This window comes from Dipodomys spectabilis, unplaced genomic scaffold (genome assembly GCF_019054845.1).
Source record: "Dipodomys spectabilis isolate Male_0828 unplaced genomic scaffold, ASM1905484v1 ptg000266l, whole genome shotgun sequence".
Lineage (NCBI taxonomy): Eukaryota > Metazoa > Chordata > Mammalia > Rodentia > Heteromyidae > Dipodomys > Dipodomys spectabilis.
Window position 1 is genome coordinate 4,990,254 of NW_024870943.1, and position 27,515 is coordinate 5,017,768.

Genomic DNA, 27,515 nt, shown 5'->3' on the forward strand with positions numbered 1-27,515 from the left:
ATTTTTCTCAATATGTTTGAAGTCCTGTATGTAGCTCTCGTGGACATTTTTTTTGATACATCCTAACATTTTTAATTTAGTACATGCTAAACACTATAGGATGTCACTTTTCAATTATTTACTTTGTGGGGGGAGAGGAATTTGCACTCAGGGTCTTGTACACGTTTGCCTCGCAGAACTATTTAGCTGGTACTTTACCACTTGAGCCAAATCTCTCGTGCAGTACAGAGGGGTGACCATTTCATAAGTCAGCCAATGAATACATTTGTTTTTGTTTGGTTTTTGAGAAGTACCCAGGCCTTGAGTTCAAGCCCCAGTACTGGCACAATAAGAAAAAAAAAAAACTCTCTTTAGGCAGTAGTTGGGAACCGGAAACTTCCAGCAAATACAAGGCAGTGGCAGAACAGGCCCTAATTGGGGGAGAGGGGGGAGGCCAGGGGAGGAGCACCGGGATGGGGCAGAGCCAGCACAGAGCACACACTGCAAAGGAAATGTGCTGAGAATCAGGAGCCAGGGCAGCACTGCAGGGACTTCAGGAACAGCCACAGGGTGGATCCATCCCAACTATCCACAGAGACTCGCTGCTTAACCCCAATAGGCCCCAGGGGGATAAATGGAGAGTGACACTGATTACCAAGGCAGAGCATTCAGACCCACACCACAGCATGATTGGAGGACATATTGCTATTAGAAGCACACCAGGGCAGGCCGTCGTGAGAAGACAGATGGTGTGTGATTTGTACCATGTACAAAGCCCACAGCCGCCACAGCCTAGAAGAGACAAGAGAGCTGTGGGGGCCTGGACAGGAGACAGGGGCAACTATGCACATGTGCACAGCATAGGCTTATAAGATGTTAAGATACTGTGGTGAGCCAGGCTCTGTGGCTCATGTGTGTCATCCTAGCTACTCAGGAGGCTGAGATCTGAGGATCGCCATTTAAAGCCAGCCTGGGTAGGAAAGTCCATGTGACTCTTCAAGAAACCACTCAGAAAACCAGAAGTGGCACTGTGGCTCAAGTGGTAGAGCACTAGCCTTGAGCTGAAGGGTTGAGGGGCAGCGCCCAGGCGCAGATGGATTCAAGCCCCAAAACAACAGCAACAAAATGTAAATAAGTTACCCGAGCATCATGGCTCATGCAAGCTGACGAGGCTGTGCCTTTAGGGCTGGGCACAATGTTTGTCCTCATGCAAAGGGGGCATCTTTGTAGCAGTAGCCAGGGTGAGGTTTACTGATCACAGTGTTGCGGTTGGGTCTGGGCCGGAGGCAGGCTGCTACTGCAGCCGGAAGCTACCAGGAGCCTGGGTGAGAGTTCACAATTGCAGTCAGGTCTGGTGTGCTCACGTGATTTTAGGGAAAGGGCTGAGGGCCTAAGATGGAGCTTGTTAAATCACAGTGGAGAAGGATATAGTAACTTACATTCTTCCATGTTCAGTTCCTGGCAGAACACAGAACTACAACAGGAAAGAGAAGGAGATAGGCTTCTGCCCAGGTTTTTCTTGACAAGTTTTTAATTTTACGAATCTTTTATGTTGAGAATAGGTGTAGATGCCACAAAACTTCAAAGAGGGCTCGAGGCCCTAAGTTCACTTCAGCAATATTGCCACCAAATCATTTCCCAAAGTACTCAATGCATTTTTGCTTTCGTTCTTTTTCTGTTTCCCCCAGGATCTCCATGCTCCAGGATTTCAGCCATGATTCTCCGGGTCATGATCTCCATGGCTCCTCAGGCTCCTGGGGGCAGGGAGAGTTTCTCAGACTTCCTTTCTTTTTCCTGACCTTGCAGATTTGAGAATCACCAGATACTTCTGTGACATCACAGGGAAAAGGGTTTGTGTGTGTGTGTGTGTGTGTGTGTGTTTGTGTGTGTGTGTGCCAGTCCTTGGGAGGCCTGGGTACTGTCCCTGAACTTTTTTGCTCAAAGCTGGCATTTTACCACTCTGAATCATGGCAGCACTTCCGGTTTTCTAGTGGTTCATTGGAAATACGGATCTTGTGGACTTTCTGCTGGGGCGGGCCTCAAATCTCAATCTTCAGGTCGTAGCCTCTTGAGCAGCTTGCTTACCAGCATTAGCCACAAGCTCCTGCCTTTGTAAGATTTGTTCATAGCTCGGATGCTATAAATGGAAGAATAAGTCAGGACATAGTCCCACGGGAACAGCTCCAGAGGAAATCTTGCCATCTTCTCCTGGAATGTTTTGTCGAATTCTTCAGCCTGGGCTACGGTGAAGTGGTTTTTCCAGTCCCCCACAATGCCCAGAGGCGGTGGAGAAATGCTGAGATCAGACCACGCGATGGGTATGAATGGTACAGGCAGGCCTCTGGCTCCCTGCTCCAGCCCTACCATGTCCTTGCTGTGGACTTTGGAGCTCAGAGAAAAGAACTCCCAGAAGAACTCTGTGTGTCTGTGTGTGCAGAAACAGAAGATTTCAATGTAGTTTCAAACTCTTCAGTTTCACAGGGAAATCTCTGGATCATAGAGCTACAGATTGCCTAGACTCTAACGTGTCAGCCAACAAGAAATAGAAGGAATGAACGAATATGACTACATAAAATTAAAGAATGTCTGCTCACCAAAATAAAAAACCCAATGTGGGAGGCATCGGCTCGCGTGACCCCATCTGAGCTCCTGTGTGTGGTAAGGGTGCATGTTGGCATGCATTTCCTCTGGGGGAGGAAGGGGAGACCCCCCCCCCGCCCGCTCCTCCAAGCCAAGGTCCAATGCCTGGCACCAGACTCAGGTGAAGGTTTGCGGGAAGTGCTATGCGTGCTCCTGCTAATTAACCCCATGGAACAACGCATCCAGATTCCTTTCATGTTTTTTAACGGAGTGCCACCTGCACTTTGCCTCCTCTTTATTAATCTTTAATCACATGGAAATGTTCCACCTTTGACAACTCTTCCCGCTCACTGATTAAAGGTTGCCAACTTTTAGTATCCACATACCCCCCCCCCAAATTGTTTAAGATCAACTTTCTGTCCCATGATTGTCCTGTGACTGTCTCATGACAGTCCCATGACTACAGACTTACCTTCTATGCCCCTATGCCATAGATAAGCATGTGATATTTTGTTGAAGTTGGTTTTTGTTTTTGTTTTCGGTCATGGGGGATGAACTCTAGGCCTGGGCACTGTCCCTCAGCTCTTCAGTTCAGGACTAGCACTCTACCACTTGAGCCACAGTGCCACTTCGGGCTTTTTCTGCTTATGGGGTACTGAGGAATTGAACCCAGGGCCTCATGCATGCAAAGCAAGCACTCTATCACTGAGCCAACTTCCCAGATGGCGTATGATGTTTTAATAAACTTTGTTTATACCCACATGGTACGGTCCCTTTCTGCCTACCAGGCACGTGTTCCCACGTTACTGCTGAGGAATTAGCAACAACCCAACAACAAGAAAACAAAACCAGTTTCGGTGGGGGAGAGAATCTTCAGCAACTGTTTGTTGGATGCAGGGCAATCATGCAGAAAGTACAAAGAGCTTAAAGTTGTACAAGAACCAAACACTGCCCATTCTTAGATGGGCAATGGAATTGAAAAGCCTTTCTAAGACAAAGAAATAAAAATGTCTAAAAGATACATAAAGCCAGCTGAGTACTGGTGGCTCATACTCGTTATCCTAGTAACATAAGAGGCTGAGTTTTGAAGTGAGCTCTGGGCAGGAAAGCCCATGAGACTCTTATCTCCAATGAACTACCAAAAAGCTGGAAGTGGAATTGAGGCTCAAGCCTTGAATAAAAATTTAAACAACAACAACAACAACAGAAAACCCACTCAGCAATAGCATCCAGGCCTTCTGTTCAAGTCCCAGGATCAATACACACATTTTTTTTAAAAACCCATAAAGCCGTATTGATGGAGCAAGGGTCTGTTAAGGATTTCCTCCTTCCTGGTCTCTGACAGATGTTTAAACCACAATCATTCCATACCTCTCCCGGTCATTAGGACTGCAGCAATGTTGTAATTCTCTCAGCAGGCTGTAATTGGACAACATGTTTTCTTTCATGGCCTGAAATATCTGTTCTCCAGGACCAAGTTCAGCTCTTTGGGGTCCAGCTTCTTCCCCAGGAACTGACAGATCTTCTCCAAAGTGTTCCTCGTGTCCTGCAAGAAGGAAAAACAGGACACCACACAGAGCGGCTCTCAGGAGGAAGGAGCTGTGGAGGGAGGAGAAGGGACAGACAGCCAAGCACCATGACAGACTTGTGTGTCAGAGGCTGAGCTGGGAGCAGGGAGGGAGGAAGGGATGAGAGCAGGATAGGAAGGAGGACCGGAAGGATTTGCCCCAAGCACCGAGCACCGGGATGTCATTTTATGGTTTGTGGCAGCACAACCAGAGCACAGAGGCTGGAGATGTCCCAGACCTAGAGAAAAGCATCTGACGTGGGGCCCTGGTGACTCCCATTTGTCATCCTATCTACTCAGGAGGCTGAGATCTAAAGATCCTGGTTCAAAGCCAGCCCAGGCAACATAATCTATGAGACTTTTATCTGCAATTAACCAGCAGGAAACTGGAAGTGGAGCCGTGGTTCCAAGTGGAAGAGACAAGCCCTGAACAGAAAAACTCAGAGACACCATACAGTCCCAGAATTCAAGCCCCAAGACTGACTGAAAAAGAAAGAAGTGAGAGAAAAGCCTAATTTGAGAAATGTCAAAAGGAAGATCAATACACTAGTTACTACAGTGCCCCACAGTTCATCTCAGTACACCCCAGACTTCTCTAAAGTCTTTTATTTGTGTTTGTCAGTTGTGGGTCTTGAACTCTGAGCCTGGATGTTGCTGTTGAGCCTTTGTGCTTAAGGCTAGCACTCTATCAACTGAGCCAGAGGTCCACATCAGCTTGTTGCTGATTCACTGGAGAGAAGAGTCTCATGCATTTGCCTGCTGGTGCTGGCTTTGAACCACAATGCTCAGATCTCAGCCTCCTGAGTAGCTAGGATGGTGAACTCTGACAGGTGGCGTGGGGTCTTTGAAGAAAGGGAGACCCATGATCAGGAGGTAATAATGGGGTGGGGTGCACGGAAAATGGATCGTTGCCTTCTTCAGTGCCTCATAACTGAGCACCAGCACATTCTCCCTCTCCCTCATGGACATCCAGCCCCGGACATGTGCAAACCATGACCCATAGAGCACTGCAGGGTGGGCAATGAGGGACAAATAATCAACTCCTGGACCTCCAGATGTGGTCTATGATCACCACATGTTTCCCCTTGTCCCCATAGCTTCCTCCAGGTGGAACTGACAAAAAATTCTTGTGCATATTTACCTGGGTGCCAGTGGCTCACACCTGTCAGCCTAGCTCCTGAGGAGGATGAGTAGTGAGGATCATGGTTCAAAACCAGCCTTGACAGAAAAGCCCCAGAATATCTCTCTGTCTCTGTCTCTGTCTGTCTGTCTGTCTGTCTGTCTCTGTGGTCATGGTGGTGCTTGATTCAGGGCCTACCCCCTGTCCCTGAACATTGTACTGAAATCTAGCACTCTATGCAATGAGCCATAGCTCCACTTCCGGCTTTTTTTCTGATTCATTATAGATGAGTCTTGTGGACTTTTCCTGCCCGTGCAGACTTCAAGCCACAACTCTCAGATTGCAGTCGGCTGGCTGGGTAGCTAGGATTACATTCCTGAGCTACTGGCACTTGATTCATGAGAGTCTTATGGACAATTATTTGCCAAAAAGATGGAAGTGGGAGCTGAGGATCCAGAGGTACAACACTAGCCTTGAGAGAACAAGTAAGGGAAAATGCCCAGGCCCAGAGTTCAAGTCCCAAGACACACACACACACACACACACACACACACACATACACAGACACAGACACACACACACACACACACACACACACACACACATATACATACACACACACACACACACACACACACACACACAATTTTTATATCCCCTCACTTCACAACCTACTCACTACTGCTTTGGATGAACCATTCATAATACTGCTGCAGTGACTGCAGATTCTTCATGAGCTGTGATTGACCCCAGAAATGACAGCCAGACACAAGGACATCCTTTGGATTTCTGATGACATAGATCACCTTGAAGGGAGAAAGGAGAAGACTAAAAAATCATGAGCATCTTTCCCACATGTAGGTCTTGATCTCCCCTCAGCCAAGGTCTACATGATGGGACAAGCATCAAAGGATCAACCATCTGCCAGTGTCTTACTAGAACACTAATTTATTTTTATTTGTTTGTGACAGTCCCGGGGCTTGAACTCTCAGCCTGTGCACGAAACCTGAGCTATTTAGCTCATGTTTAGGGCTTTACCACTTTGAGCCCCAGCACCACTTTCTGGTTTTCTGCTGGTTCTTTGGAGATAGAAGTCTCATTCACTTTTCTGCCTGGGCTGGCTTTGAACCATGATCCTTAGATCTCAGCCTCCTGAGTAGCTAGGATGACAGGCATGAGCTATGGGGTCTGGCTTTGGCACTGGCTTTTGATGGAGTGAAGATCAAAGAAAAGACAGGCAAGTGGTTCTGCCTGAAGTTTATCTGTAAGCCCTGGTTGAGCTTAAGGTAGATTTGGAAGACTCTGGCCTCCAGGTCATCTGTGAGGGCCCAACTGCACTGGTCTACATTTTGGGCCTGAGGTCTCTCCACTGGTGAATGTGACCCCAGGACCACGGTGAACAGCTGAAGACGAATGCAGCTTGCTCTCATCTCCAGGTATCTATTATGAGGTCAAGATTGAAAAGCATCGATTGAGCCAGTGGCTCACATCTGTCATCCTAGCTACTCAGGAGGCTGAGATCTGAGGATTGTGGTTCAAAGCCAGCCCAAGCAGGAGAGTCTGTGAGACTCTTATCTGCACAAGTAACCACCAAAAGGGGAGCTGTGGCTGAAGTGGTAAAGCTCTAGACTTGAGCAATAAAGCTCAGGGATAGTGCCCAGGCCTTGAGTTCAAGCCCCAGAACTAGCACCCCATCCCCCCCTCCACACACACACAACAAGCATTACTGAACAGTTATTGAGCACTGATCACTGACCTTGGCCTTGGAAGTGAAGAAAGACTTGGGGAAGAGTTGGATGGGGAGGTGGGAAGTGAGGAGCTAGGACCCCTCCTTCCTGTCCTTAATGATTTTGGCTCTACTTTTGGCCTGGATCCACGAGGATTCATCCCAGATGGGCACAGACCGGATCCACTCTGGATCCCCTTGCTGTGAATGAGACACAGGATCTCAATCATCCAGTTGGTTCCTGGGGACAGAAGGAAAGTGAAGGTAACTCATTTCTGCCTGAATTATGTTAAAAAAAATGACAGTAAAATATACATAAACCTTACTGTTTTTTTTTTTTTAAATTAATTTTATTTTATTTGAGAACATACTGTACAGAGGGGTTACAATTACATGGGCAGGATAATGCATACATTTCTTACCAAGCATTGCAGCCTCCTCCTTTGTTTACCCTTCACCTCCCTTCCCAGCCTCCCCCCTCCCTCCCACCCAATCATACCCCCCCCCCGACATTGTAAAGCTGGTTTTGACATGACATTTTGTACTTCTCATTGTTGCAACAGGTCCACCTGAATCCTTAAACGACTTGTTTGTCCCCATCTCCTCCACATGTTATACTGACATCAAATATAGTGAAAGCGGGGGTTACACTGTAGAAAACTAAAGCTAGATCCTTATATATCACCCTGCACCAGAATCAACTCCAAATGGATCAAAGACCTTGAACTCAAAGCAGACACTCTGAAAACATTACAGGATGGAATAGGAGAAACCCTGGGTCTCCTTGGCACAGGCCGAAATTTTCTGAATAAAGACCCGGAAACACAACAAATCAAAGAAAGGCTGGACAAATGGGATTGTATAAGGTTGCAGAGCTTCTGCAGGGCAAATGACATAGCTAGCAAGATCAATAGAAAGCCCACGGACTGGGAGAAGATCTTTACTAGCCATACATAAACCTTACTGTTATAAACTTTGTTCAGCATACATTCCTTTGTCCCAGAAGGCCTGTGTGTGTGTGTGTGTGTGTGTGTGTGTGTGTCCATGCATGCCAGTCCTGGTACTTGAACTCAGAGCCTGTGCGCTGTCCCTGGATTTTTCTGCTTCATATTGGTGCTCTATACCTTGAGCCACAGTTGCACTGAACAGTTTTTCTTCATTCATTGGAGATGAGAGTCTCACAGATTTTCATGCCAAGGCTGGCTTTGAACCTCGATTCTCAGATCACAGCCTCCTCAGTAGCTAGGATGGCAAGAGATATCCACCAGTACCTGGCCTATGCTGGTATTTTTACAGGTAATAAATGTACACTGTCCACATGTGCGTAGTTGCCCCCCGTCTCCTGTCCAGGCCCCCACAGCTCTCTTGTCTCTTCTAGGCTGTGGTGGCTGTGGGCTTTGCACATGGTGCAAATCAAACACCTCTTGCCCTCGTGTGTTTCCAATCGCAATATGTCTTCCAATCATGCTGCAGAGTGGGTCAGAGTGCTCTGCATTGGTAATCAGCATTAAGCTCCATTTATCCCCTGAGGCCTATTGGAGTTAAGCAGTGAGTCTCTGTGGATAGTTGGGATAGATCCACCCCATTGGCTGTTCCTGAAATCCCTGCAGTGCGGCCCTGACAATAAACTCCTTTATTGTATGTGACTGTGTCCATGTGATCTTCTGGGATGGGTGATTTCAGGGGTTGTGTTTGATAATGGAGCTAAGATAGAGGCTTGTATATGAGATATGTTGGCTTTCTCAGTCCATGCCTATGGGGAAAAGCTCTTTATTCTGGCTTTTTATTTCTCTTAATAGTTTTAAAGTTCTATTCCTAGCACTTGTGGACATCTTTTTGATAAATTCTAATATTTTATTTATTAAGTACATGCTAAATACTTAATGACATTACTTTTCAATTATGTACTTTTTTGTGGGTACTGCAATTTGACCTCAAGGCCTGGCACTTGCTTGGTTGGCTTATTCCACTGACACACTACACTTGAGCTAAATCTCTCATGTTGTACAGAAAGGTTACAATTTCATAACTCAGGTAATGAGTACAATTGTGGCATCATGTTTTTGTTTTGGTGTTGTTTGTTTGTATTTTTTGAAAAGCACACAGGCCCTGAGTTCAAGCCCATAGGATTGGTGCTCTCTCTCTCTCCCTCTCTCTCTCTCTGTCTTTCTGTCTCACACACACATACACACAAACTGACTTTTTTGACCAAAGATTGTATGATAAATCAAGTTTATATCTGTAAGGTTTATGTTATTCATATTTTACCATCATTGTTTTTACATAGTTCAGATAGAAAGGAGTGACCTTCACATTTCCTTCTGTAGCCAGGAACCAACTGGCTGGTTGAGATCTTGTGTGTCATTTGCAGCAAGGGGGATCTGGAGTGGATCCGGTCTCTGCCCATCTGGGATTGATTCCCATGAGATCAAGAGTGAAAATGGATCCAAAATAACAAAAGACATGAAGGAGAGCCCCAACCTCCTCTCCTCCCACCTCCCCAGCCAACTCTTCCCCAAGTCTTTCTTCCCTTCCAAGGCCAAGGTCTGTGCTCAATGCCCAATAACTGTTCAGTCAGGGTATTATCTTTTTGTTCTGGGGCTTGAACTCACAGCATAGAAACTCACCTTGAGCTTTTTAGCTCAAGGCTAGTGCTCTAACACTTGAGCCACAGCTCACCTCCTAGTCTTTGGTGGTTAATTGGAGGCAAGAACCTTGAGCAAAAGAGCTCAGGGACAGCATAAAGGTCCTGAGTTCAAGACCATGATTGGCAACAATAATAGAGAGAGAGAGCAAAGGACTGGGGTGTGGCTGAAGAGGCAGAATGCCTTCCCAGCATGCACAGGCCTTCAATTCAATCTCCACACTATAAAACACTCAGAAAACAACAGCAGGGCATTGCATGGCACCCTGCTCCTGGGCATCAGGGCCTTGTGAGCAGCTGAGGCATTGGCTCCATCCCAGCCCTGGCCAGGAAAACTAGGTGACCAAATGCCAGGAACTATCCCAACTCCTGAGCCAGGCTATGAGGGAATAGAGTGCTCTCTCTCATGTCTTCTGTGATCCTTCTAGAAGGCCGTGTTCTGGCCCTTTCCACAGGGCTATGCACACAGGATCCCCACAGTGACAGGAATACACCCTTCCTGAATGTTCCCACACAGCTCCCACTGCCTCCTCAAGATGCAGCAACTAGCAGGAAAATCTTTATTTACAGGAAAACAAACATAAAACAAGCCATTTAATACTAAATTAGTAATAATTATAATAATAACGATGTCACCGGTGGCTCAATCAATGCTTTTGAATCTTGAATCCTCATAATGTAGCCCTGGAAATGAGGCCAAGTTGCATTTGCCTTCAGCAGTTCACTGTGGCCCTGGGGTCACATTCACCAGCTGAGAGACCTCAGACCTAAGATGTGGACCAGTGCAGATGGGCCCTCACAGATGATCTGGGTGCCAGAATCTTCAAAAACACCATTTAACTGCACTTATAAATCTCCTTTATACAGATCTACTTGCCTGTGAATTCTTTGAACTTTACTCCATCAAAAATGAATAAATAAGCTGGGTCATATGGCTCACTACTGTAATCCCAGCTAGTCACTCAGGAGGTTGAGATCTGAGGATGGTGGTTCAAAGCCAGCTTAAGCAAGAAAGTCCATGAGACTCTTATTTCCCATGAACCACCAAAGCTGGAAGTACACTTGTGGCTCAAGAGACAGAGCATTAGCCTCTTGCAAAAAAAGGTCAGGAATGGTGCCCAAGCTGTGAGTTTAAACCCCTGAACTGACACATACAAACACAAAAACAATTTGTGTTCTAAGCAAGACACTGAGCAGACCCTGAATCCTTCAATATTCATCCCATTGTGTAGAACTTGGCCAAGGGGAGATTAAGACCTCATGTGTGGGAAAGATGGTAATTATTTTTTATTTTTTTCCTTTCTCCCTTCAAGGTACTCTACATCGGAAGGACGTCCTTGTGTCCAGCTATCATTTCTTGAGTGGATCAAAGTTCATAAAGAATACGCAATCACTGCAGCAGTATTTGTGAGTGGCTTATAAAGTGAAGGGATCTAAACATCCTCTGTGTGTGCATGCGTGTGTGTGTGTGTATGTGCGCATGTGTGTGTGTGTGTGTGTGCGCGCGCGCGTGTGTGTGTCTGTGTGTGTATGTCTGTGTCTGTGTCTGTGTCTGTGTTGGTCCTGGCCTTGAATTCTGGGCCTGGGCACATTCCTTTGTACTCAAATCTAGCAATCTGCCACTGGAACTACAGCTCCAATTCCATCTTTTCAGTGGTTTATTGGAAATTAGAGTCTGTCAGACTGGCTTTGAATCATGATCCTCAGAAGTCAGCCTCTTGAGTAGCTAGGATGACAGGCGTGAGTCGCTGGTGCCCAGCTAAATATAATCTTTTAACCTGTAAATATGCACAACATTTTTCTTTGCCATTTAAACCTGGAGGAAGTTGATAGCAACAAAGGAAACGTGTGGCAATCATAGACCACGTCCAGGGCTGGATGTCCATGAGGGAGAGGGAGAATGTGTTGGTGCTCAGTTATGAGGTGCTGAAGAAGGTAACGATCCATTTTCCCTGCACCCCACCCCCACTGCCACCCACCTCACGCTTCTCTAATATCCTTGATTCTTTTATTTTTTTATGTCAGTATGGGACTTGGACTCAGGGCCTGGATGCTGTCCCTGAGATTTTGGTGTTGAAGGCTGGTGCTCTACTACTTGAGCCACAGATCCACTTCTGGCTTTTTGCTGGTTTATTGGAGATAAGAGTCTCACAAACCTCCCTGCCTGAACTGGCTTCAAACTACAATCTTCAGATCTCATTCTCCAAAATAGCTAGGTTTACAGGCCTGAGGCACTGGGCTAGATCTTCCCTTCCTTCTGCTTTTTCTTACAATTTCCTCCTTCACATCTATTGTGTGTGGTCTTTCCTTTCCACATCACCTCTTTTGCTTTTCCTTTTTGCAGGATACAAGGAGAAGATCTGTCAGTTCCCGGGGAAGAAGCTGGACCCCAAAGATCTGCACTTGGTCTTGGAGAACAGCTCCTTCCAGGCCATGAAGGAAAACAAGATGTCCAATTACAGCATGGCCAACAGGAATAACTTTCCTGCTGGCGTCATAATGTCCAGGAGAGGTGTGGAACGGCTGTGGTTTAAACATCTGTCAGAGACCAGGAAGGGAATTCTTAACAGATCATTGCTTTGTGAACATGGCTTTATGGTATTGTTGTTGTTTCTGAAAACAAATTTTATTTTATTCAAATAAGGGTTTATATACATTGCATAACACTAAAACTGGGAGAAGACCAAAACCCAGCCAGTTACTTCAGGTAGCACTGGGAAGCCGTTACTAAGTTGCAAACTCTACAGCTAGCTACATGGCAGATGACTCCAGGCTGATGCTCATCCCCTTGTTAATAGTTTAATTGTTATTAGGCTGGTCTCGTATCTTTTTTCTTTTGGGCACCTGCTACCTAGGCTATGTCTGGTCAACTCAAGGTTCCCCCAAGTGCTGTTGTTGGTTGCCTTACCCCAGGCTCTCCGGAAATATCATGGGTCTTTCCTTCTTTGTTCTTTCTTTCTTTTTTCTTTCTTCCTTCCTTCCTTCCTTCCTTCTTTCTTTCTTTCTTTCTTTCTTTCTTTCTCTCTCTCTCTCTCTTTCTTTCTCTCTCTCTCTTTCTTTCTTTCTTTCTTTTTGTTGGATGTGGGGCTTGAACTCTGGGACTGGGCATTGTCCCTCAGCTCTTCAGCTCAAAGCTAGCACTCTACCACTTGAGCCACAGCACCACTTCCGGGTTTTTCTACTTATGTGGTGCTAAGGAATTGAACCCAGGGCCTCATGCATGCAAGGCAAGCACTCTACCACTGAGCCATCTTCCCAGCCCCTTCATTGCCTATTCTAATGCACCTCCCCGATCCCTGAGCCCTAATGATCTGCCTTCAGTTTGACTCTCTATCAAAGGATTTTCCTCAGAGATTTTAGGGCTGGTGGAATTCTTGGCTGGCCGCTCTGGGGATCACATGTGTAATACCAGTTACTCAGGAAACTGAGATCTGAAGATCAAGGTTGAAAGCCGGCCCAGGCAGGGAAAGTCTATGAAGCTCTTAGTACCAATTCACCAGCAAAAAGCCAGAAGTGGGGCTGTGACTCAAGTGGCAGAGCTCCAGCCTTGAGGAAAAAAGTTCAGAGACAGTGCCAAGGCCCAGTACCTTTACACACACACACACACACACACACACAGAGAAACACACATGCACATAAATGCACATACACATGCACACACTCACATGCACACACAGGTCTCCCCCACAATTCTTCCCTCTGAGGTCCAAAGGCCATGGCAGGGGTGCAAGGCAGAGCTAGAACCGAGAGCTGGTGGGCTGAGCCTTTCCTAACCATTGCTCTGTCTGATCTCAGCGTTTCTCCATGGCCTCCAGAAGAACCACATCACTGTAGCCCAGGCTGAAGTCTTCCACAAAATATCCCAGGAGAGGATCGCAGGACTTCCTCCAGAGCTGTTCCCATGGGACTAAGGTGAGACTTATGGGAGAGACTTATGTCTGTGTCTGTGGAGACAAACACTTATGTCCCCTTAGGGTCAAGGTGTAGATCTGTCACTTGATTCTGATGGTTAGAACGCTCATGTTGTATGTTTGATCCCTTGCCTCATACAAATCTCCATGGTGTCACTCTTCCATTTATAGCATCTCAGCTATGAACAAATCTTACCAAGCCAGAAGCCAGCTCAAGGCTAGTGCTCTCCTACTTGAGCCACAGCACCACTTCCAGTTTTCTAGTGGTTTATTGGAGGTAAGAGCTTCATGGATTTTCTTGACCAGGCTGGCTTTGAACTGCAGTCCTCAGATCTCAGCCTCCTGGGTAGCTAGGATTACAAGCCTGAGCCCCTGGCAGCCTATTTCCTTCTATTTCTTCTTGTGGTTCTCTTCCCTGCCATGAGCTGAAAATTGATGAGCACAGATTACCTTGAATGAGTTCACAGTTGCCCAATAAAAATCCCCACAGTGTTCTGTTTTCCCTAAATTAGTTTCACAGTGAAAGCAAAAATGTTAATGATTGGCTTCATCACCTGGGATAAAAACCCAGACTCTGCCACACCCTCCCCATTGCCAGTGGCCTGGGACCAAGAGCCAGGCACACAGGCCTCCACCATGGCTCAGGACTACATGAGGTACCAGGGCATTCCTTTCCCCTTCCTGCATCACGAGCTTGAAATCATAAAAGCAGCCCACGAGAAGTTTGTGGTGAAGGATGAGGACATCATCACGGTGACCTACCCCAAATCAGGTAAGCAGACAGGGCCGTGGCTGCATGGGAAAGGCCAGGCCTGTGCCCCACTCCCTCCAGCCTCCTGCATGGGGGTGGTGTAGTAGCTCATTATTGAAGACCTGTGGCTCAAGTGGTAGAGTGCCAATCTTGACCAGAAAAGTTCACGGACAGCACACAGGCTCTTAGTTCCAATCCCAAGAGTGGTGCATGCACAAACACACACACACACACACACACACACACACACACACTACCAACATTGTGTGAACAAAGATTATATGCTAGACAAAGTTTCTATGGGTAAGGCTTGTGTTATGTATATTTTACCATCATGGTCTTTATACAATTCAGATAGTAATGAGTGACCTTCACTTTCCTTCTGTCTCCAGGAACCAACTGGATGATTGAGATCCTGTGTCTCATTCACAGCAAGGGGGATCCAGAGTGGATCCGCTCTGTGCCTATCTGGGATCGCTCCCCATGGATCGAGACTGTACGTGGATCCAAAATCATTAAGGACAGGAAGGAGGGGCCCCAGCTCCTCACTTCCCACCTCCCCATCCAACTCTTCCCCAAGTCTTTCTTTACTTCCAAGGCCAAGGTCAGTGATCAGTGCTCAATAACTGTTCAGTAAATGCTTTTTTGGGGGGGGGATGGGGTGCTAGTTCTGGGGCTTGAACTCAAGGCCTGGGCACAATCCTTGAGCGTTATTGCTCAAGTCTAAAGCTTTACCACTGCTCCCCTTCTAGCTTTTTGGTGGTTACTTGTACAGATAAGAGTCTCACAGACTCTCCTGCTTGGGCTGGCTTTGAACCTTGATCCTCAGATCTCAGCCTCCTGAGTAGCTAGGATAACAGATGTGAGCCACTGGCTCACTCAATGCTTTTGAATCTTGAATCCTCATAATATAGACCTGGAGATGAGAGCAAGCTGCATTGGCCTTCAGCTGTTCACCGTGGTCTTGGGGTCACATTCGCCAGCTGAGAGACCTCAGACCCAAGATATGGACCAGTGCAGTTGAGCCCTCACAGATGACCTGTCGGCCAAAGTCTTTAAAACTACTTTAAGTTCAACTAGAGATTACAAATCTCCTTTATACAGAACTACTTGCCTGTCTGTTCTTTGAACTTTACTCCATCAAAAGTAAGTTCCCCAGGCACCATGGCTCATACCTGTCATCTCAACTAGCTGCTCAGGAGGCTGAGAGCTGAGGATCATAATTCATAGCTAGGCCAGGCAGAAAGGTCTGTGAGACTCTTATCTCCAATGAACCAGCCAAAAAGAAAAACCAGTGGTGCTGCAGCTCAAGTGTTAGAGTTGCCAGCCTTGCTTGGAAGAACTAAAGGAGAACAACGCTCAGTCCCAGCACTGTCCCACAAAATGAACGAATAAATGAACAAATAAAAGGAAAGATAAGTTCTGGAATCATTCCCCCAAACACAAAATCGGACTCTGGAGTCCAAAGGCCAAGACATCTATCTGTGACTACCAGCTTAAGGACAGTTCAGGGTCACTGCACCTCGGATCTGGGAGCGCTGGCTTGGAAGGCAGCTTTTGTGAATACACAGCTAAGCACTAACAATGAGAGGATGAGTCCAGGAGTTTGTTCTCTGGAGAGAGATCCCGGTTTGGGCTCAGCAAACACTTCCTGGTTGAACTCCAGCTCAGATTCACTGCTTCCTGGCTCTTAGTCCTGAGCCTCTGTCTATCAGGGCCACATCCTGGTGGCTCTCTATGGGGTCAGCCATGTGTGTGGCTCTACCTGACTATGTTTTTCCATTTGCCTCTCGAGGCTTTCTACAGAAAGGCTCAGAAATCGCACGCCAGTCCATAAATATTCCTCAGGTCTCTGGCAATTCTCCTTCCATTGTTTTATTCTAAGCCAAGCGATTCCCTTATAGGAACTTGGAAATGCATTTAAAAATGAGTTTCCTGCCCGGTGCTGGTGGCTCACACCTATAATCCCAGCTACTCACTCAGGAGGATGAGTTCTTGTTTCTTTTTATTATTATTATTGTGAAAATACCGTACAAAGGGGTTACAATGACATGGGCAAGGTATTTTTTTTTATATATATACTAAAAAAAAAAAGAAAGAAATGCTTTCTTTGGAAGTGGAGCTGTGGCTCAACTGGTAGAGAGCACACAAGCTCAGGGACAAGCCTAGACCTTGAGTTCAAACCCCAGGACTGGCACAGAAAAAAAAGGTAGGTAACAAGGTAAGATTTTTTAATTTCCTCATTATTATTATTATTTATTATCTTTAAGTAGTTGCACAAAGAAATTCCCATTCTACAGAATAGTATACGAATACAAAGTGTCTGACAACATTCTCACCCATCTCTCTTAACCCATCCCTTCTTTCACTTTTTGTCTTTAATTGAGATGAGGTGATTACATAAATTTCACATATTTCACAGTATTGTGGAATAGTGACACTTACTTAGAGTCACAAACACATTTTTAACTTTCACAAGGCAAATTGTCATTATCATGGTCTGTACAGTTTGCGAATTCTATGAGCTTTGATAATACAAGTTATTTTTTCTACATCAGATGATGTTGACATTTATTTCCTTTTGCTTCGTGTGGGCTGTTCCCACTTATTCTGTTCTTCCTCCTGGCTTCCCTCTGTTGCGTGCATATATCTACCTCGAACATGGAGTCATTTAGCAATGATATGATAAAATGGGTGGCTGTCCTTTGTTTCTTAGTCCTGTTTGCCATATCTTCTTGTATTTTGGCTTTAGCATCCACATATCAGGGAGACCATGTGCCATTTGTCTCTTTGTTCTTGGCTTACTTCACTCAAAATAATCTTCTCTAGTTCCATCCATCTCCCTGAAAATGCCATTATTTTGTCCTTTTTAGTGGCGGCATAATATTCTATTGTATATAGGTACCACAATTTTGGGATCCACTCATCAGTGGCGGGACATCTGGGTTGTTTCCAAATCATAGCTATTGTGAACAGTGCTGCAATAAACATGGAGGTTCATGTGTCCTTGTACACTAGTTTCTATTGTTCAGGATAGATGCCTAGAAGTGGTATGGCTGGGTCGTAGGGAAGGTCTATATTTAGCTTTCTGAGGTATCTCCAGACTGTTTTCCAAAGTGGTTGTATTAGTATACATTCCCACCAGCAATGCAGTAGGGTTCCTCTTTTTCCACATCCCCTCCAACATTTGTCGTTGGCTGACTTTAGGATGTGGGCCATTCTGACTGGGGTAAGGTGGTATCTCAGTGTTGTTTTTATTTGCATTTCCTTTACAACCAGGTATGATGAGCATTTCCTCATGTGTTTCTTTGCCATTTTTATCTCTTCTTCTGAGAAGTCTCTTTTTAGTTCCCTTGCCCATTTCATGATTGGTTTGTTAGATTTGTGAGGGGTTAGTTTCTTGAGTTCCCTGTGTATAATGGGTATTAGACCCTTGTCTGATATTTTGCTGGTAAATATTTCCCCATTAGTTGACTGTCTTTCTAGTTTGGTTGCTATTTCTTTGTCTATGCAGAAACTTTTTATTTTAAGGTAGTCCCATTTGTCGAGTCTCTCTCCAATTTGTTGTGATGCAGGACTCTGTTCAGGAAGTTCCTTCCTGTGCCTATTAGTTCAAGTGTCTCTCCTACTCTGTGCTGCAGTAGTTTCAGAGATTCAGGTTTAATGTTAAGGTCTTTAATCCATTTTGAGTTGATGTTGGTGCATGGTGATAGGCTGGGGTCCACTTTTAGTTTTCTGTATGTGGCCTCCCAGTTTTCCCAGCACCAGTAGTTGAAGAGACTGTGCTTCTTCCACTGTATGTCTTTGGCTCCTTTGTCAAATATCAACTGACTGTACATATGCAGTTTTATTTCTGGGTCCTCTAATCTGTTTCGTTGGTCTTCGGGTCTCTTTTTGTACCAGTACCAAGCTGTCTTTGTTATTATGACTCTATATTAGAGCTTGAAATTCAATATTGTGATTCCTCCTCCTAGAATTGCTTTGGCTATTCTAGGTCTTTTGTTGTTCTATATTTCAATAAAGTACTTCATTGGGATTTTAATGGGAATTGCATTGAATGTGTATATCAATTTTGACACTATAGCCATTTTCACTATGTTAATTCTGCCTATCCAGGAACATGGGAGATCTTTCCATTTCCTGGTATCCTCTATAGTTTCTTTTTTAGCTTTTATGGTTTTCATGAAGTAGATCCTTTACATCTTTGGTAAGGTTAATTCCTAGATACTTTTTTTAGGTTATTATGAATGGGGTTTTCCTTGATTTCCCTTTCTGTTTGTACATTGTTGGTGTACAGAACGGCGACTTATTTTTGTGGGTTAATTTTGTATCCTGCTACTTTGCCAAAGTGGTTTATAAGCTCTAAGAGTTTGGGGATGGAGCCTTTGGGATCGTTAAGGTATAAAATCATGTCATCTGCAAAAAGAGATAGTTTAACTTCTTCCTCCCCTATGCGGATCCCTTTAATGTCTTTTTCCTGACTTGTTGTTCTGGCTAAGGGTTCCAGAACTATATTGAAGAGGAGTAGAGAGAGTGGGCATCCTTGCCTTCTTCCTGATTTTAGGGGAATTGGTTATAGTTTTTCCCCATTAAGTATGATATTGGCTATTAGTCTGTCATATAAGGCTTTTATTGTTTTAAGGAATGTTCCTTCTATTCCAATTTTTTCCAGAGCTTTTAACATGAATGAATGTTGTATTTCATCAGAAACCTTTGCTGCATCAATGGGGATAATCATGTGGTTCTTGACTTGGATCTGTTGATGTGATGGCTTATACTTATTGACTTACGAATGCTAAACCATCCCTGCATCTCTGGGATGAAGCCTACTTGGTCATAATATATGATTTTTTTTTATATGTTTCTGGATTCTGTTGGCTTGAATTTCATTGAGGAGCTTTGCATCTGTGTTCATCAAGGAGATTGGTCTGTAGTTTTTTTTTTTTTGTTAGGTCTTTGCCTGGTTTGGGGATGAGTATGATATTGACATCATAGAATGAGTTTGGAATTACTCCCTCTGCTTCTATTTCTCTGAAGAGTTTGAGGAATATGGGTGTTAGTTCCTCTTTAAAGGTCTTATAGAATGCCATAGTGAATCCACTTGGTCCTGGGCTTTTCCTTGTTGGAAGGCTTCTGATTGCTTCCTCTAGCTCAATGTAGGTTATTGGCATATTTAATTGATTTATTTCTTCTTGATTCAGTTTGGGCAATTTGTATTTCTCTAGGAATTCATCCATTTCTGCTAGGTTTTCCTTCTTTTGTGAGTATAGAGTCTGGCAATAGTTCTTTATAATTGTTTGGATATCTTGGGTGTTTGTTGTAATTTTTCCTGTGGCATCTCTGATCTTATTGATTTGAGTCTCCTCTCTTTTATTTTAGTTAATCTTGCCAGTGGTCCATCAATTTTATTGATTTTTTTTTAAAAAAATCAGCTTTTTGTTTTATTAACTTATTTATAGTTTTCTTAGTCTCTATTTCATTAATTTCAGCTCTGGTTTTGGTTATCTCGCTCGCTCCATCTAGTAACTTTAGGTTCAACTTTTTCTTATGTCTCTAGCAGTTTTAGTTGCATCATGAGATTGTTTATTTGGTCTGTCTCTGTTTTCTTGATGTGAGCACTGAGAGCAATAAACTTGTCCATCAGGAATGCTTTAGCTGTATCCCATCGGTTTCTTTGTGATGTGTCTTCATTTTCATTGAATTGTAGGAACTTTTTAATTTCTTCTTTAATTTCTTCTGTGACTCATGTGTTGCTCAGCAGTGTGCTGTTTAATTTCTGTGTGTTTGACAGGAGGCTGAGTTCTGAGGATCCCAATCCAAAGCCAGCCTGAACAAGAAAATCCATGAGACTCTCGCTTCCAATGAACCACCAAAGTTGGAAGTAGAGTTGTAGCTCAAGTGATAGAGCACTAGCTTTGAGCAAAAAAGTTCAGGGATGGTGCCCAGGTCATGAGTTCAAGCCCCAGGCACATATAAACAGAAAAACAATTTGTGTTCTAAATGAGACACTGAGCAAGATCATTGATCCTTTGATATTCGTCCCATGGTGTAGACCTTGTCTGAGGAGAGATTAAGACCTCATGCGTGGGAAAGATGGAAATTTTTTTTCTGCTTTCTCCTTTCAAGGTGATCTATGTCATCAGAAATCCAAAGGATGTCCTTGTGTCCGGATATCATTCTGGTAGTGGATCAAAGTACATAAAAAATCCACGGTCACTTCAGGAGTTTTTGGAATGGTTCATCGAAGGCAACTGTGAGTGGGTTTTGACATGAGACGATCCAAACATTGTGTGTGTGTGTGTGTGTGTGTGTGTGTGCGCGCGCGCGTACACGTGCGCACGCGTGCACATGTGCACACACCAGTTCTGGGGCTTGAATTGGGCCTGGACACTTTCCTTCAGGTTTTTTATTCAAATCTAGCAATCTGCCACTTGAGCCACAGGTCCACTTCCATCTTTTTAGTGGTTTATGGGAAATAAGAACCTCATGGTCTGGCTTCGAACCATGATCTTCAGATGTCAGCCTCCTGAGTAACTAGGATGACAAGCATGAGCCACTGGTGTCCAGCTGAATATGATATTTTAATCTGTAAACATGCACAAGAATTTTCTTTGTCAAGTAACTAGGATGACAAGCATGAGCCACTGGTGTCCAGCTGAATATGATATTTTAATCTGTAAACATGCACAAGAATTTTCTTTGTCAATTATACCTGCAGGAAGTTGATAGCGACAGAGGAAACGTGTATAGATCATAGACCACATCTGGAGGTCCAGGAGTTGATTATTTGTCCCTTATTACCCACCCTGCAGTGCCTTATGGGTCATGGTTTGCACATGTCCAGGGCTGGATGTCCATGAGGGAGAGAGAGAACGTGCTGGTGCTCAGTTATGAGGCTCTGAAGAAGGTAAAGATCCATTTTCCACGCACCTCACCCCACAGCCCTCTCAACACTGACACACATCTCCCTTTCTTCATAGACCCCGCTCCACCAGTCAAATTTCCCCATCCTAGCTATTAAGAGGCTGAGATCTGAGGATGACGGTTCAAAGACAACCTGGGCAGGCAAATCCATAAAATACTTACTTCCAATGAAATGAAGCTATGACTCAAGTGGTAGAGTGCTAGCTAACCTTGAGCCACAAAGGCTCAGGGATCAGCACCCAACCCTGAATTTAAACAACTCACACACACACACACACACACACACACACACATGCACACACGCGCACACACACAGAGATAGTAAAGAAATCTGTGTTGCTCAAACATAAGCTTTGGGACACTATGATACCTGATCTTTATAATTGTCAAATTATCACTTCATAATTGTACAAATGTGCCCACCCCTCTCTCTTTCTTTCTTGTCCATAGTAGGGCTTGAACTCTGGGCCTGTTCACTTAGATTTTTTTGCTCAAGGCTAATGCTCTACCATGGTGAACCACGGTGCCCATTCCTGTTTCCTAGTGTTTTTTTTTTTTTGGAGATAAGAGTCTCTCAGACCCTCCTGCCCCCAATATCTTTGAACTGTAATCCTCAGATCTCAGCCTCCTGAGTAGCTAGGATTATAGGAGGCAGACACCAGGTCTTGGCTCCATGCCATGAACCATAAAATGACATCCCAGTGCTCGGTGCTTGGATCAAATCCTTCCAGTCCTCCTTCCTATCCTGCTCTCATCCCTTCCTCCCTTCTTGCTCCCAACTCAGCCTCTGTCACATGAGTCTGTCATGGCACTTGGCTATTTGTCCCTTCTGGTCCTCTCTCCACACCTCCTTCCTCCTGAGACACGCTCTGTGTGGTGTCCTGCTTTTGCCTTCTTGCAGGACACGAGGAGCACTGTGGAGAAGATCTGTCAGTTCCTGGGGAAGAAGTTGGACCCTGAAGAGCTAGACTTGGTCTTGGAGAACAGCTCCTTCCAGGCCATGAAGGAAAACAAGATGTCCAATCACAGCCTGCTGAGCAAGAATTTCTCTTCTGCTGAAGTCTTAATGACTAGGAAAGGTATGGAATCGCTGAGGTTTAAAGATCTGTCAGAGACCACAAAGGAAATTTTTAGTATATCCTTGCTTTGTAAATATGGATTTATGGGCTTTTTTTTTCTTCCTTTTTGGTTTGTTTTTAAGGTGTATGTCAATCCTGGTGCTTGAACTCAGGGCCTGGCTGTTGTCCCCCTTTTTAAAATGTTTACTGAAGGCTGGCCCTCTACCACCTGAGCCACAACTCCACTTCTGGATTTTTGGTTGTTCATTGGAGATCAGAGTCTCATGAACTTTCCAGAGCTGGCTTCAAACCTCCATCCTCCAATCTCAACCCTTTGAGTCACCAGGATGACAGGTGTAAGCCACCAGCGCCCAACTGGCTTTATGTATCTATTAGACATTTTTATTTCTTCATCTCAGAATAGCTTTTCAATTTCATTGCCCATCTAATAATTGTCTGTACAACGTTAAGCTCTTTGTCCATTCTAGATATTTGCCCTCCATCCACTGAATAGCTGGTGAAGATTCTCGCCCATTCTGAAAATTGCTTTTGTTTTCCTGTTGGTATTGTTTTATCTTTGTTTTTTGAGCAGAAACGTTTTAATTCTATGCAGCTATATTCATTTATCTATTCTATTTCTTCTTAGTTGAAGCCTTAGAGTTTTTGGCAGAAAATTACCACCTGTGTCTCTATTATCCAGAGATTTCCCTGTGAAATGGAAAGGCTTGGGGACCACATTGAAATCCTCTGTTTCTGCTAGGCCTGTGTTTCTTAGGTTTGGTGTCTTCATTATGGCCCATTGGGTTTTTTTTGCTTACTCAGGTTCCATTTTTACTTCTTTCTACCTTCCTGTTTCTTCATTGCCTGTTTGAATGCACCTCCCCAACCCCTAAACCCTGATGTTCTATCTTCTGTTTGCTCTCCTCTATGGAAGGATTTTCCTCAGAGATTTTAGAGCTGGACAACACCAAATCCATCATTGAATTCACTGAGCTCTTGGTAAACTTCTTTGTTGGTCAGGTACTAGTGGCTCATGCCTATAACCCCAGCTACTTAATATCTGAAGATCAAGGTTCAAAGCTAGGCCAGGCAAGGAAAGTCTGTGGAACTCTTAGCTCCAATTCACTAGCAAAAAGCCAGAAGTGGAGCTGTGACTCAAGTGGCAGAGCACCAGTGTTGCACAAAAATGCTCAGAAATAGCCCCCAGGCCCAGTGTTTGCACACACACACACACACACACACACACAGAGGCATATGTACACACAAATGTGTGTATGCATACATGCACACCTACAAGCAAATACACATAATTGCATGCATATCTGCATGCATTCACACAGTTTTTCTTAGAATTCTTCCCTTTGAGCTTCCATGTCCATGATTGATGGAAGGCAGGGCCGGGGACAGGGAGGCGGTGGGCTGGGCCCTGCATACCCATTGCTCTGTCTGATGTCTATATTTCTCCATGGCCTCCAGGCATCGTAGGGGACTGGAAGAACCACTTGACCGTAGCCCAGGCTGAAACCTTCGACCAAATATTCCAAAAGAAGATGGAAGGATTTCTCCCAGAGATACTCCTGTGGGACTAAGTCCAGACTTCTCCCTGTGTCTGTGGAGATGAAGACTTGTGTCTCCTTGGGGTCAGGGTGTAGATCTGTCACTTGATTCTGGTGGTTAGAATGTTCACATTGTAAATTTGATCACTTGTCTGATACAAATCTCCATGGTGCCACTCTTCCATGTATAGCATCCCAGCTATTAACAAATCTTACAAAGCTGGAAGCTGGTGACTCATGCCTGTCATGCTAGCTACACAGGAGGCTGAGATCTGAGGATTGAGATTCAAGGCCAGCCTGGGCAGGAAAGTCCATGAGACCCGTATTTCCAGAAACACAAAAGTAATGATATGAATCAAAGTGGCAGAGTGGTAGCCTTGAGCAAAAATGTTCAGAGAAAACACCCAGGCCCTGAAATCAAACCCCAGGACTGGCAGAGACACACATATCCTCACACATATACACATCCACATAATCACACACACACACACACACACACACACACACACGCACACACACACACAAACCACCTCCCAGTGATGTTAGAGGAGTATTTGGTGTTGCTGAAATCTGCAAGGTCAGGACAAAGAAAGGAAGTCTGAGAAACTCTCCCAGCCTCCAGGAGCCTGAGGAGCCATGGGGATCATGATACAAGGATCATGGCTGAGATTCTGGGGCATGGAGATCCTGGGGGAAACAGAAAACATGGAAGGAAAATACACTGCGTACTTTGGGCAAGGATTTTGTGGCGACATTACTGAAGTGAACTTAGGGCCTTGAGGCAGAAGTCCAGCCTCCTCCTTTGAGTTTTTGTGATATATACACCTATTTTCAACATAAAAGAGTCAAAAGTTTTTTAAAAAATTAAGAAAAACCTTTGCTAAAGCATATTTCCTTCTAATTCCTCTTGTAGTTCTGTTCCCTGCTGTGAACTGAAAATCTACAAGCATAGATCACACTTGAATGATTTCACAGTTGCCCAATAAAAATCCCCAGGTAACAATCGTGTATGTTTTGTTTACTTTACCCTCATTAGCTTCACAGTAAATGAAAAATTGTAATGATTGCCTTCACCGCCCACCTGGGATGAAAATCCAGACTCTGCCACGCCCTCCCGGGTGGCAGTGGCCCGTGATCAATAACCAGACATGCAGGGCTCTGCCGTGGCTCAGGACTACGTGTGGTACTAGGGCATTCCTTTCCCTGCTGCGGATTTCTACCCTGAAGTCATAAAAGCAGTCCACAAGGAGCTGGTGCTGAAGGATGAGACATCATCACGGTGACCTACCCCAAATCAGGTGAGCAGACGGGGCCGTGGCTACATGGGAAAGACCAGGCCTGTGCCCCCTCCAGCCTCTTGTGTGGGGACAGTGTAGTAGCTCATTATTGAAGACCCAGTGGTAGAGCTGGGTCAGTGGTAGAGCTCCAGCCTTGAGTGCAACAGCTAGGGACAGCAGCCAAACTGGTGCACACACACACACACACACACACACACACACACACACACACACTAGTTTTTTGAGGAGCTCTATGGTATATTAAAATGAAAAGGATGATTTTGATGTTACTTGGAGGCAGGATTTCAGGGAGAAGAATTGTCATGGAACATGGCTGGGAACCCAAAAGCTTCTGGTGAATACAAGGAACTGGCAGACCAGGGTGTCATGTGTCAAGGAGAACACTGGGAATTCAGAGCATGCATGTGAGCATGCATGTGTGCTTGTGTGCGTGTGCGCGGGCATGTGCTCATACGTGCAGCTAAGAAGCACCGCCAACCTCCATGGGCATCACGCCCTGCATCTTCCCCTTCTGGCACTGGCATGTGATTTACCAAGAGTTCACTGAGGGCGACCAGGTGTTCAGAAGGAAGTGGTGCTTCCCAACCCCTGGCTGCAGCCAGGACCTGGTGTAGAAGTACTGCTGAGTGGTGAGGTGGGGCAGGGGCCACTCAGAGTGAATGAATGCATGCATGCTTGCATGAATATATGCATGCATCACCTCTGGTCCTTTCTTTGTTCTTTCCTGGCAGGGTAGAGGGAGACACAGCTGCCACCACCAGGGATCAGTGCTGGCTGCAGGGGTTGGGTGTCTACCTGCCTGCCAGCTGGAAAATGTGCATGGGGATGTGGGGTCACAGCGGCTGCCTCCTCAGAACTGTCACTCCCCAGGGACAGTCACGCCAGCGGTGTGTCACTGCTTCTCCTTGCTGGTTGTCAACTCCCAGCACTCTCTAAGCTGAGTAGCCCCTCAGGAGACGGGGGGCGGGGGAGGGCGAATGGGGGAGCTTATACAGCTCAGCTCTCAAAGGCACTTGAAGCCAGGCAATGAGCTCACGCCTGTCATACAACAAGCCGGGAGGCTGAGAGCTGAGGACTGAGATTGGAAGCCAGCCCAGGCAGGAAAGTCTGTGGGCCTCTGATCTCCAAGGAACCACCAAAAAGCCACTGTGGTTCAAAATGGTAGAGTGTTAACCTTGAGCAAAAGAGCTTAGAACAGTGCTCAGGACATAAGATCAAGCTCCAGCCCTGGCACACACAAACAGACACACACACACACACACACACACACACACACACACCATCCCATTGATGTTACACAAGTATTTGATGGTCCTCAAATCTGCAAGGTCAGGACAAAGCAAACAAGGCTGAGAAACTCTCCATGTGCTGGAGCCTGAGGGAAGCAGATGTTCGCCTTGACCCCCGATACCCTCCATATGTGTGGGGTTCTTTGCTGAAGCCCCACTTCCTCTGCCAGAATTAACTCTCAGCTCCTCACAGGCACCTGGCAAGGAAGCCAGCCAGCTTGGTTTCTGGTTCCTGGTGGCCAGGAAGACAGCCATGGTGAGCAAGTGAGTTACTTTCACAGAGAGACCAAGACAGTTAATGACCACCTTCAGCACCCGGATGAAACCCAGACTCTGCCACCCCCTCCCGGGTGGCAGTGGCTGTGGCCTGGGACTAAGAGCCAGGCAGGCAGGGTCATCTTTTTTTTTTTTTGTCAGTCATGGGGCTTGAACTCTGGGCCTGGACGCTGTCCCTCTGCTCTACCACTTGAGCCACAGCGCCACTTCTGGTTTTCTGAGTGGTTTATTGGAGATAAAGACTCTTATGGACTTTCCTGCCTGGGCTGGCTTTGAGCCACAATCCTCAGATCTCAACCTCTTGAGTAGCTAGGATGACAGGCCTGAGCCACCAGTGCCTGGCTTTTCTCAATATTTTTAAAGTTCCCTATGGAGCACTTGTGGACACCTTTCAAATTCTAACACTTTTTATTGAGTCCAGGATAAACACTTAAGGATGTAACTTTTCTTTTTTATTCTTTTTTCTTTTTTGTTTGTTTCAAATTCTTTATTGTGATTAAGTGGCTACATAATTTCTCAAATTTCACAGCATTGTGGATAGTGAAGCTTAGTTAAAGTCACAAACACATTCTAACTTTCATGGGACAAATTGTCCATCATACTCTATAACATTTATGAGTTTTATGAGCTTTGCAATACAGTTATTTCTTCCACATTGGGTGATGTGTACATTTCTTTTGTTTTGCACAGCATCAGCTATTCCCTCTTTCCAGCTTGTTCCCTCCCTCCCATCGCTGCCATTGTGTTGCTTAGTTTATTTTGGTCAATGTCCAGTGCAGCTGATGGTACCACTGTTGTATGTTTCTCCCTGATTCCTTCTAATTCTGTATTGTCCT

The 27,515-nt window shown here is 45.2% G+C and overlaps 1 protein-coding gene and 1 long non-coding RNA gene across 2 annotated transcripts; one reads left to right on the forward strand and one right to left on the reverse strand.

The window, feature by feature from the left end:
• Positions 1 to 1,531: 1,531 nt before the first annotated feature.
• Positions 1,532 to 27,076, reverse strand: LOC122125789. The gene is made up of 4 exons (XR_006150778.1): positions 27,066 to 27,076; positions 20,333 to 20,337; positions 7,867 to 7,870; positions 1,532 to 1,762 (listed from the first exon to the last, which is right to left on the reverse strand). It is a non-coding gene; the product is annotated as an uncharacterized LOC122125789 (long non-coding RNA).
• On the forward strand, positions 14,111 to 24,042 carry LOC122125763 (sulfotransferase 2A1-like). Its single transcript, XM_042700364.1, has 6 exons — positions 14,111 to 14,299; positions 14,671 to 14,882; positions 20,405 to 20,531; positions 21,091 to 21,185; positions 22,104 to 22,281; positions 23,737 to 24,042. The coding sequence occupies exons 1-6, from the start codon at positions 14,164 to 14,166 to the stop codon at positions 23,847 to 23,849; spliced, it is 861 nt and encodes a 286-aa protein (XP_042556298.1). The 5' UTR covers positions 14,111 to 14,163; the 3' UTR covers positions 23,850 to 24,042.
• Positions 27,077 to 27,515: the final 439 nt, after the last annotated feature.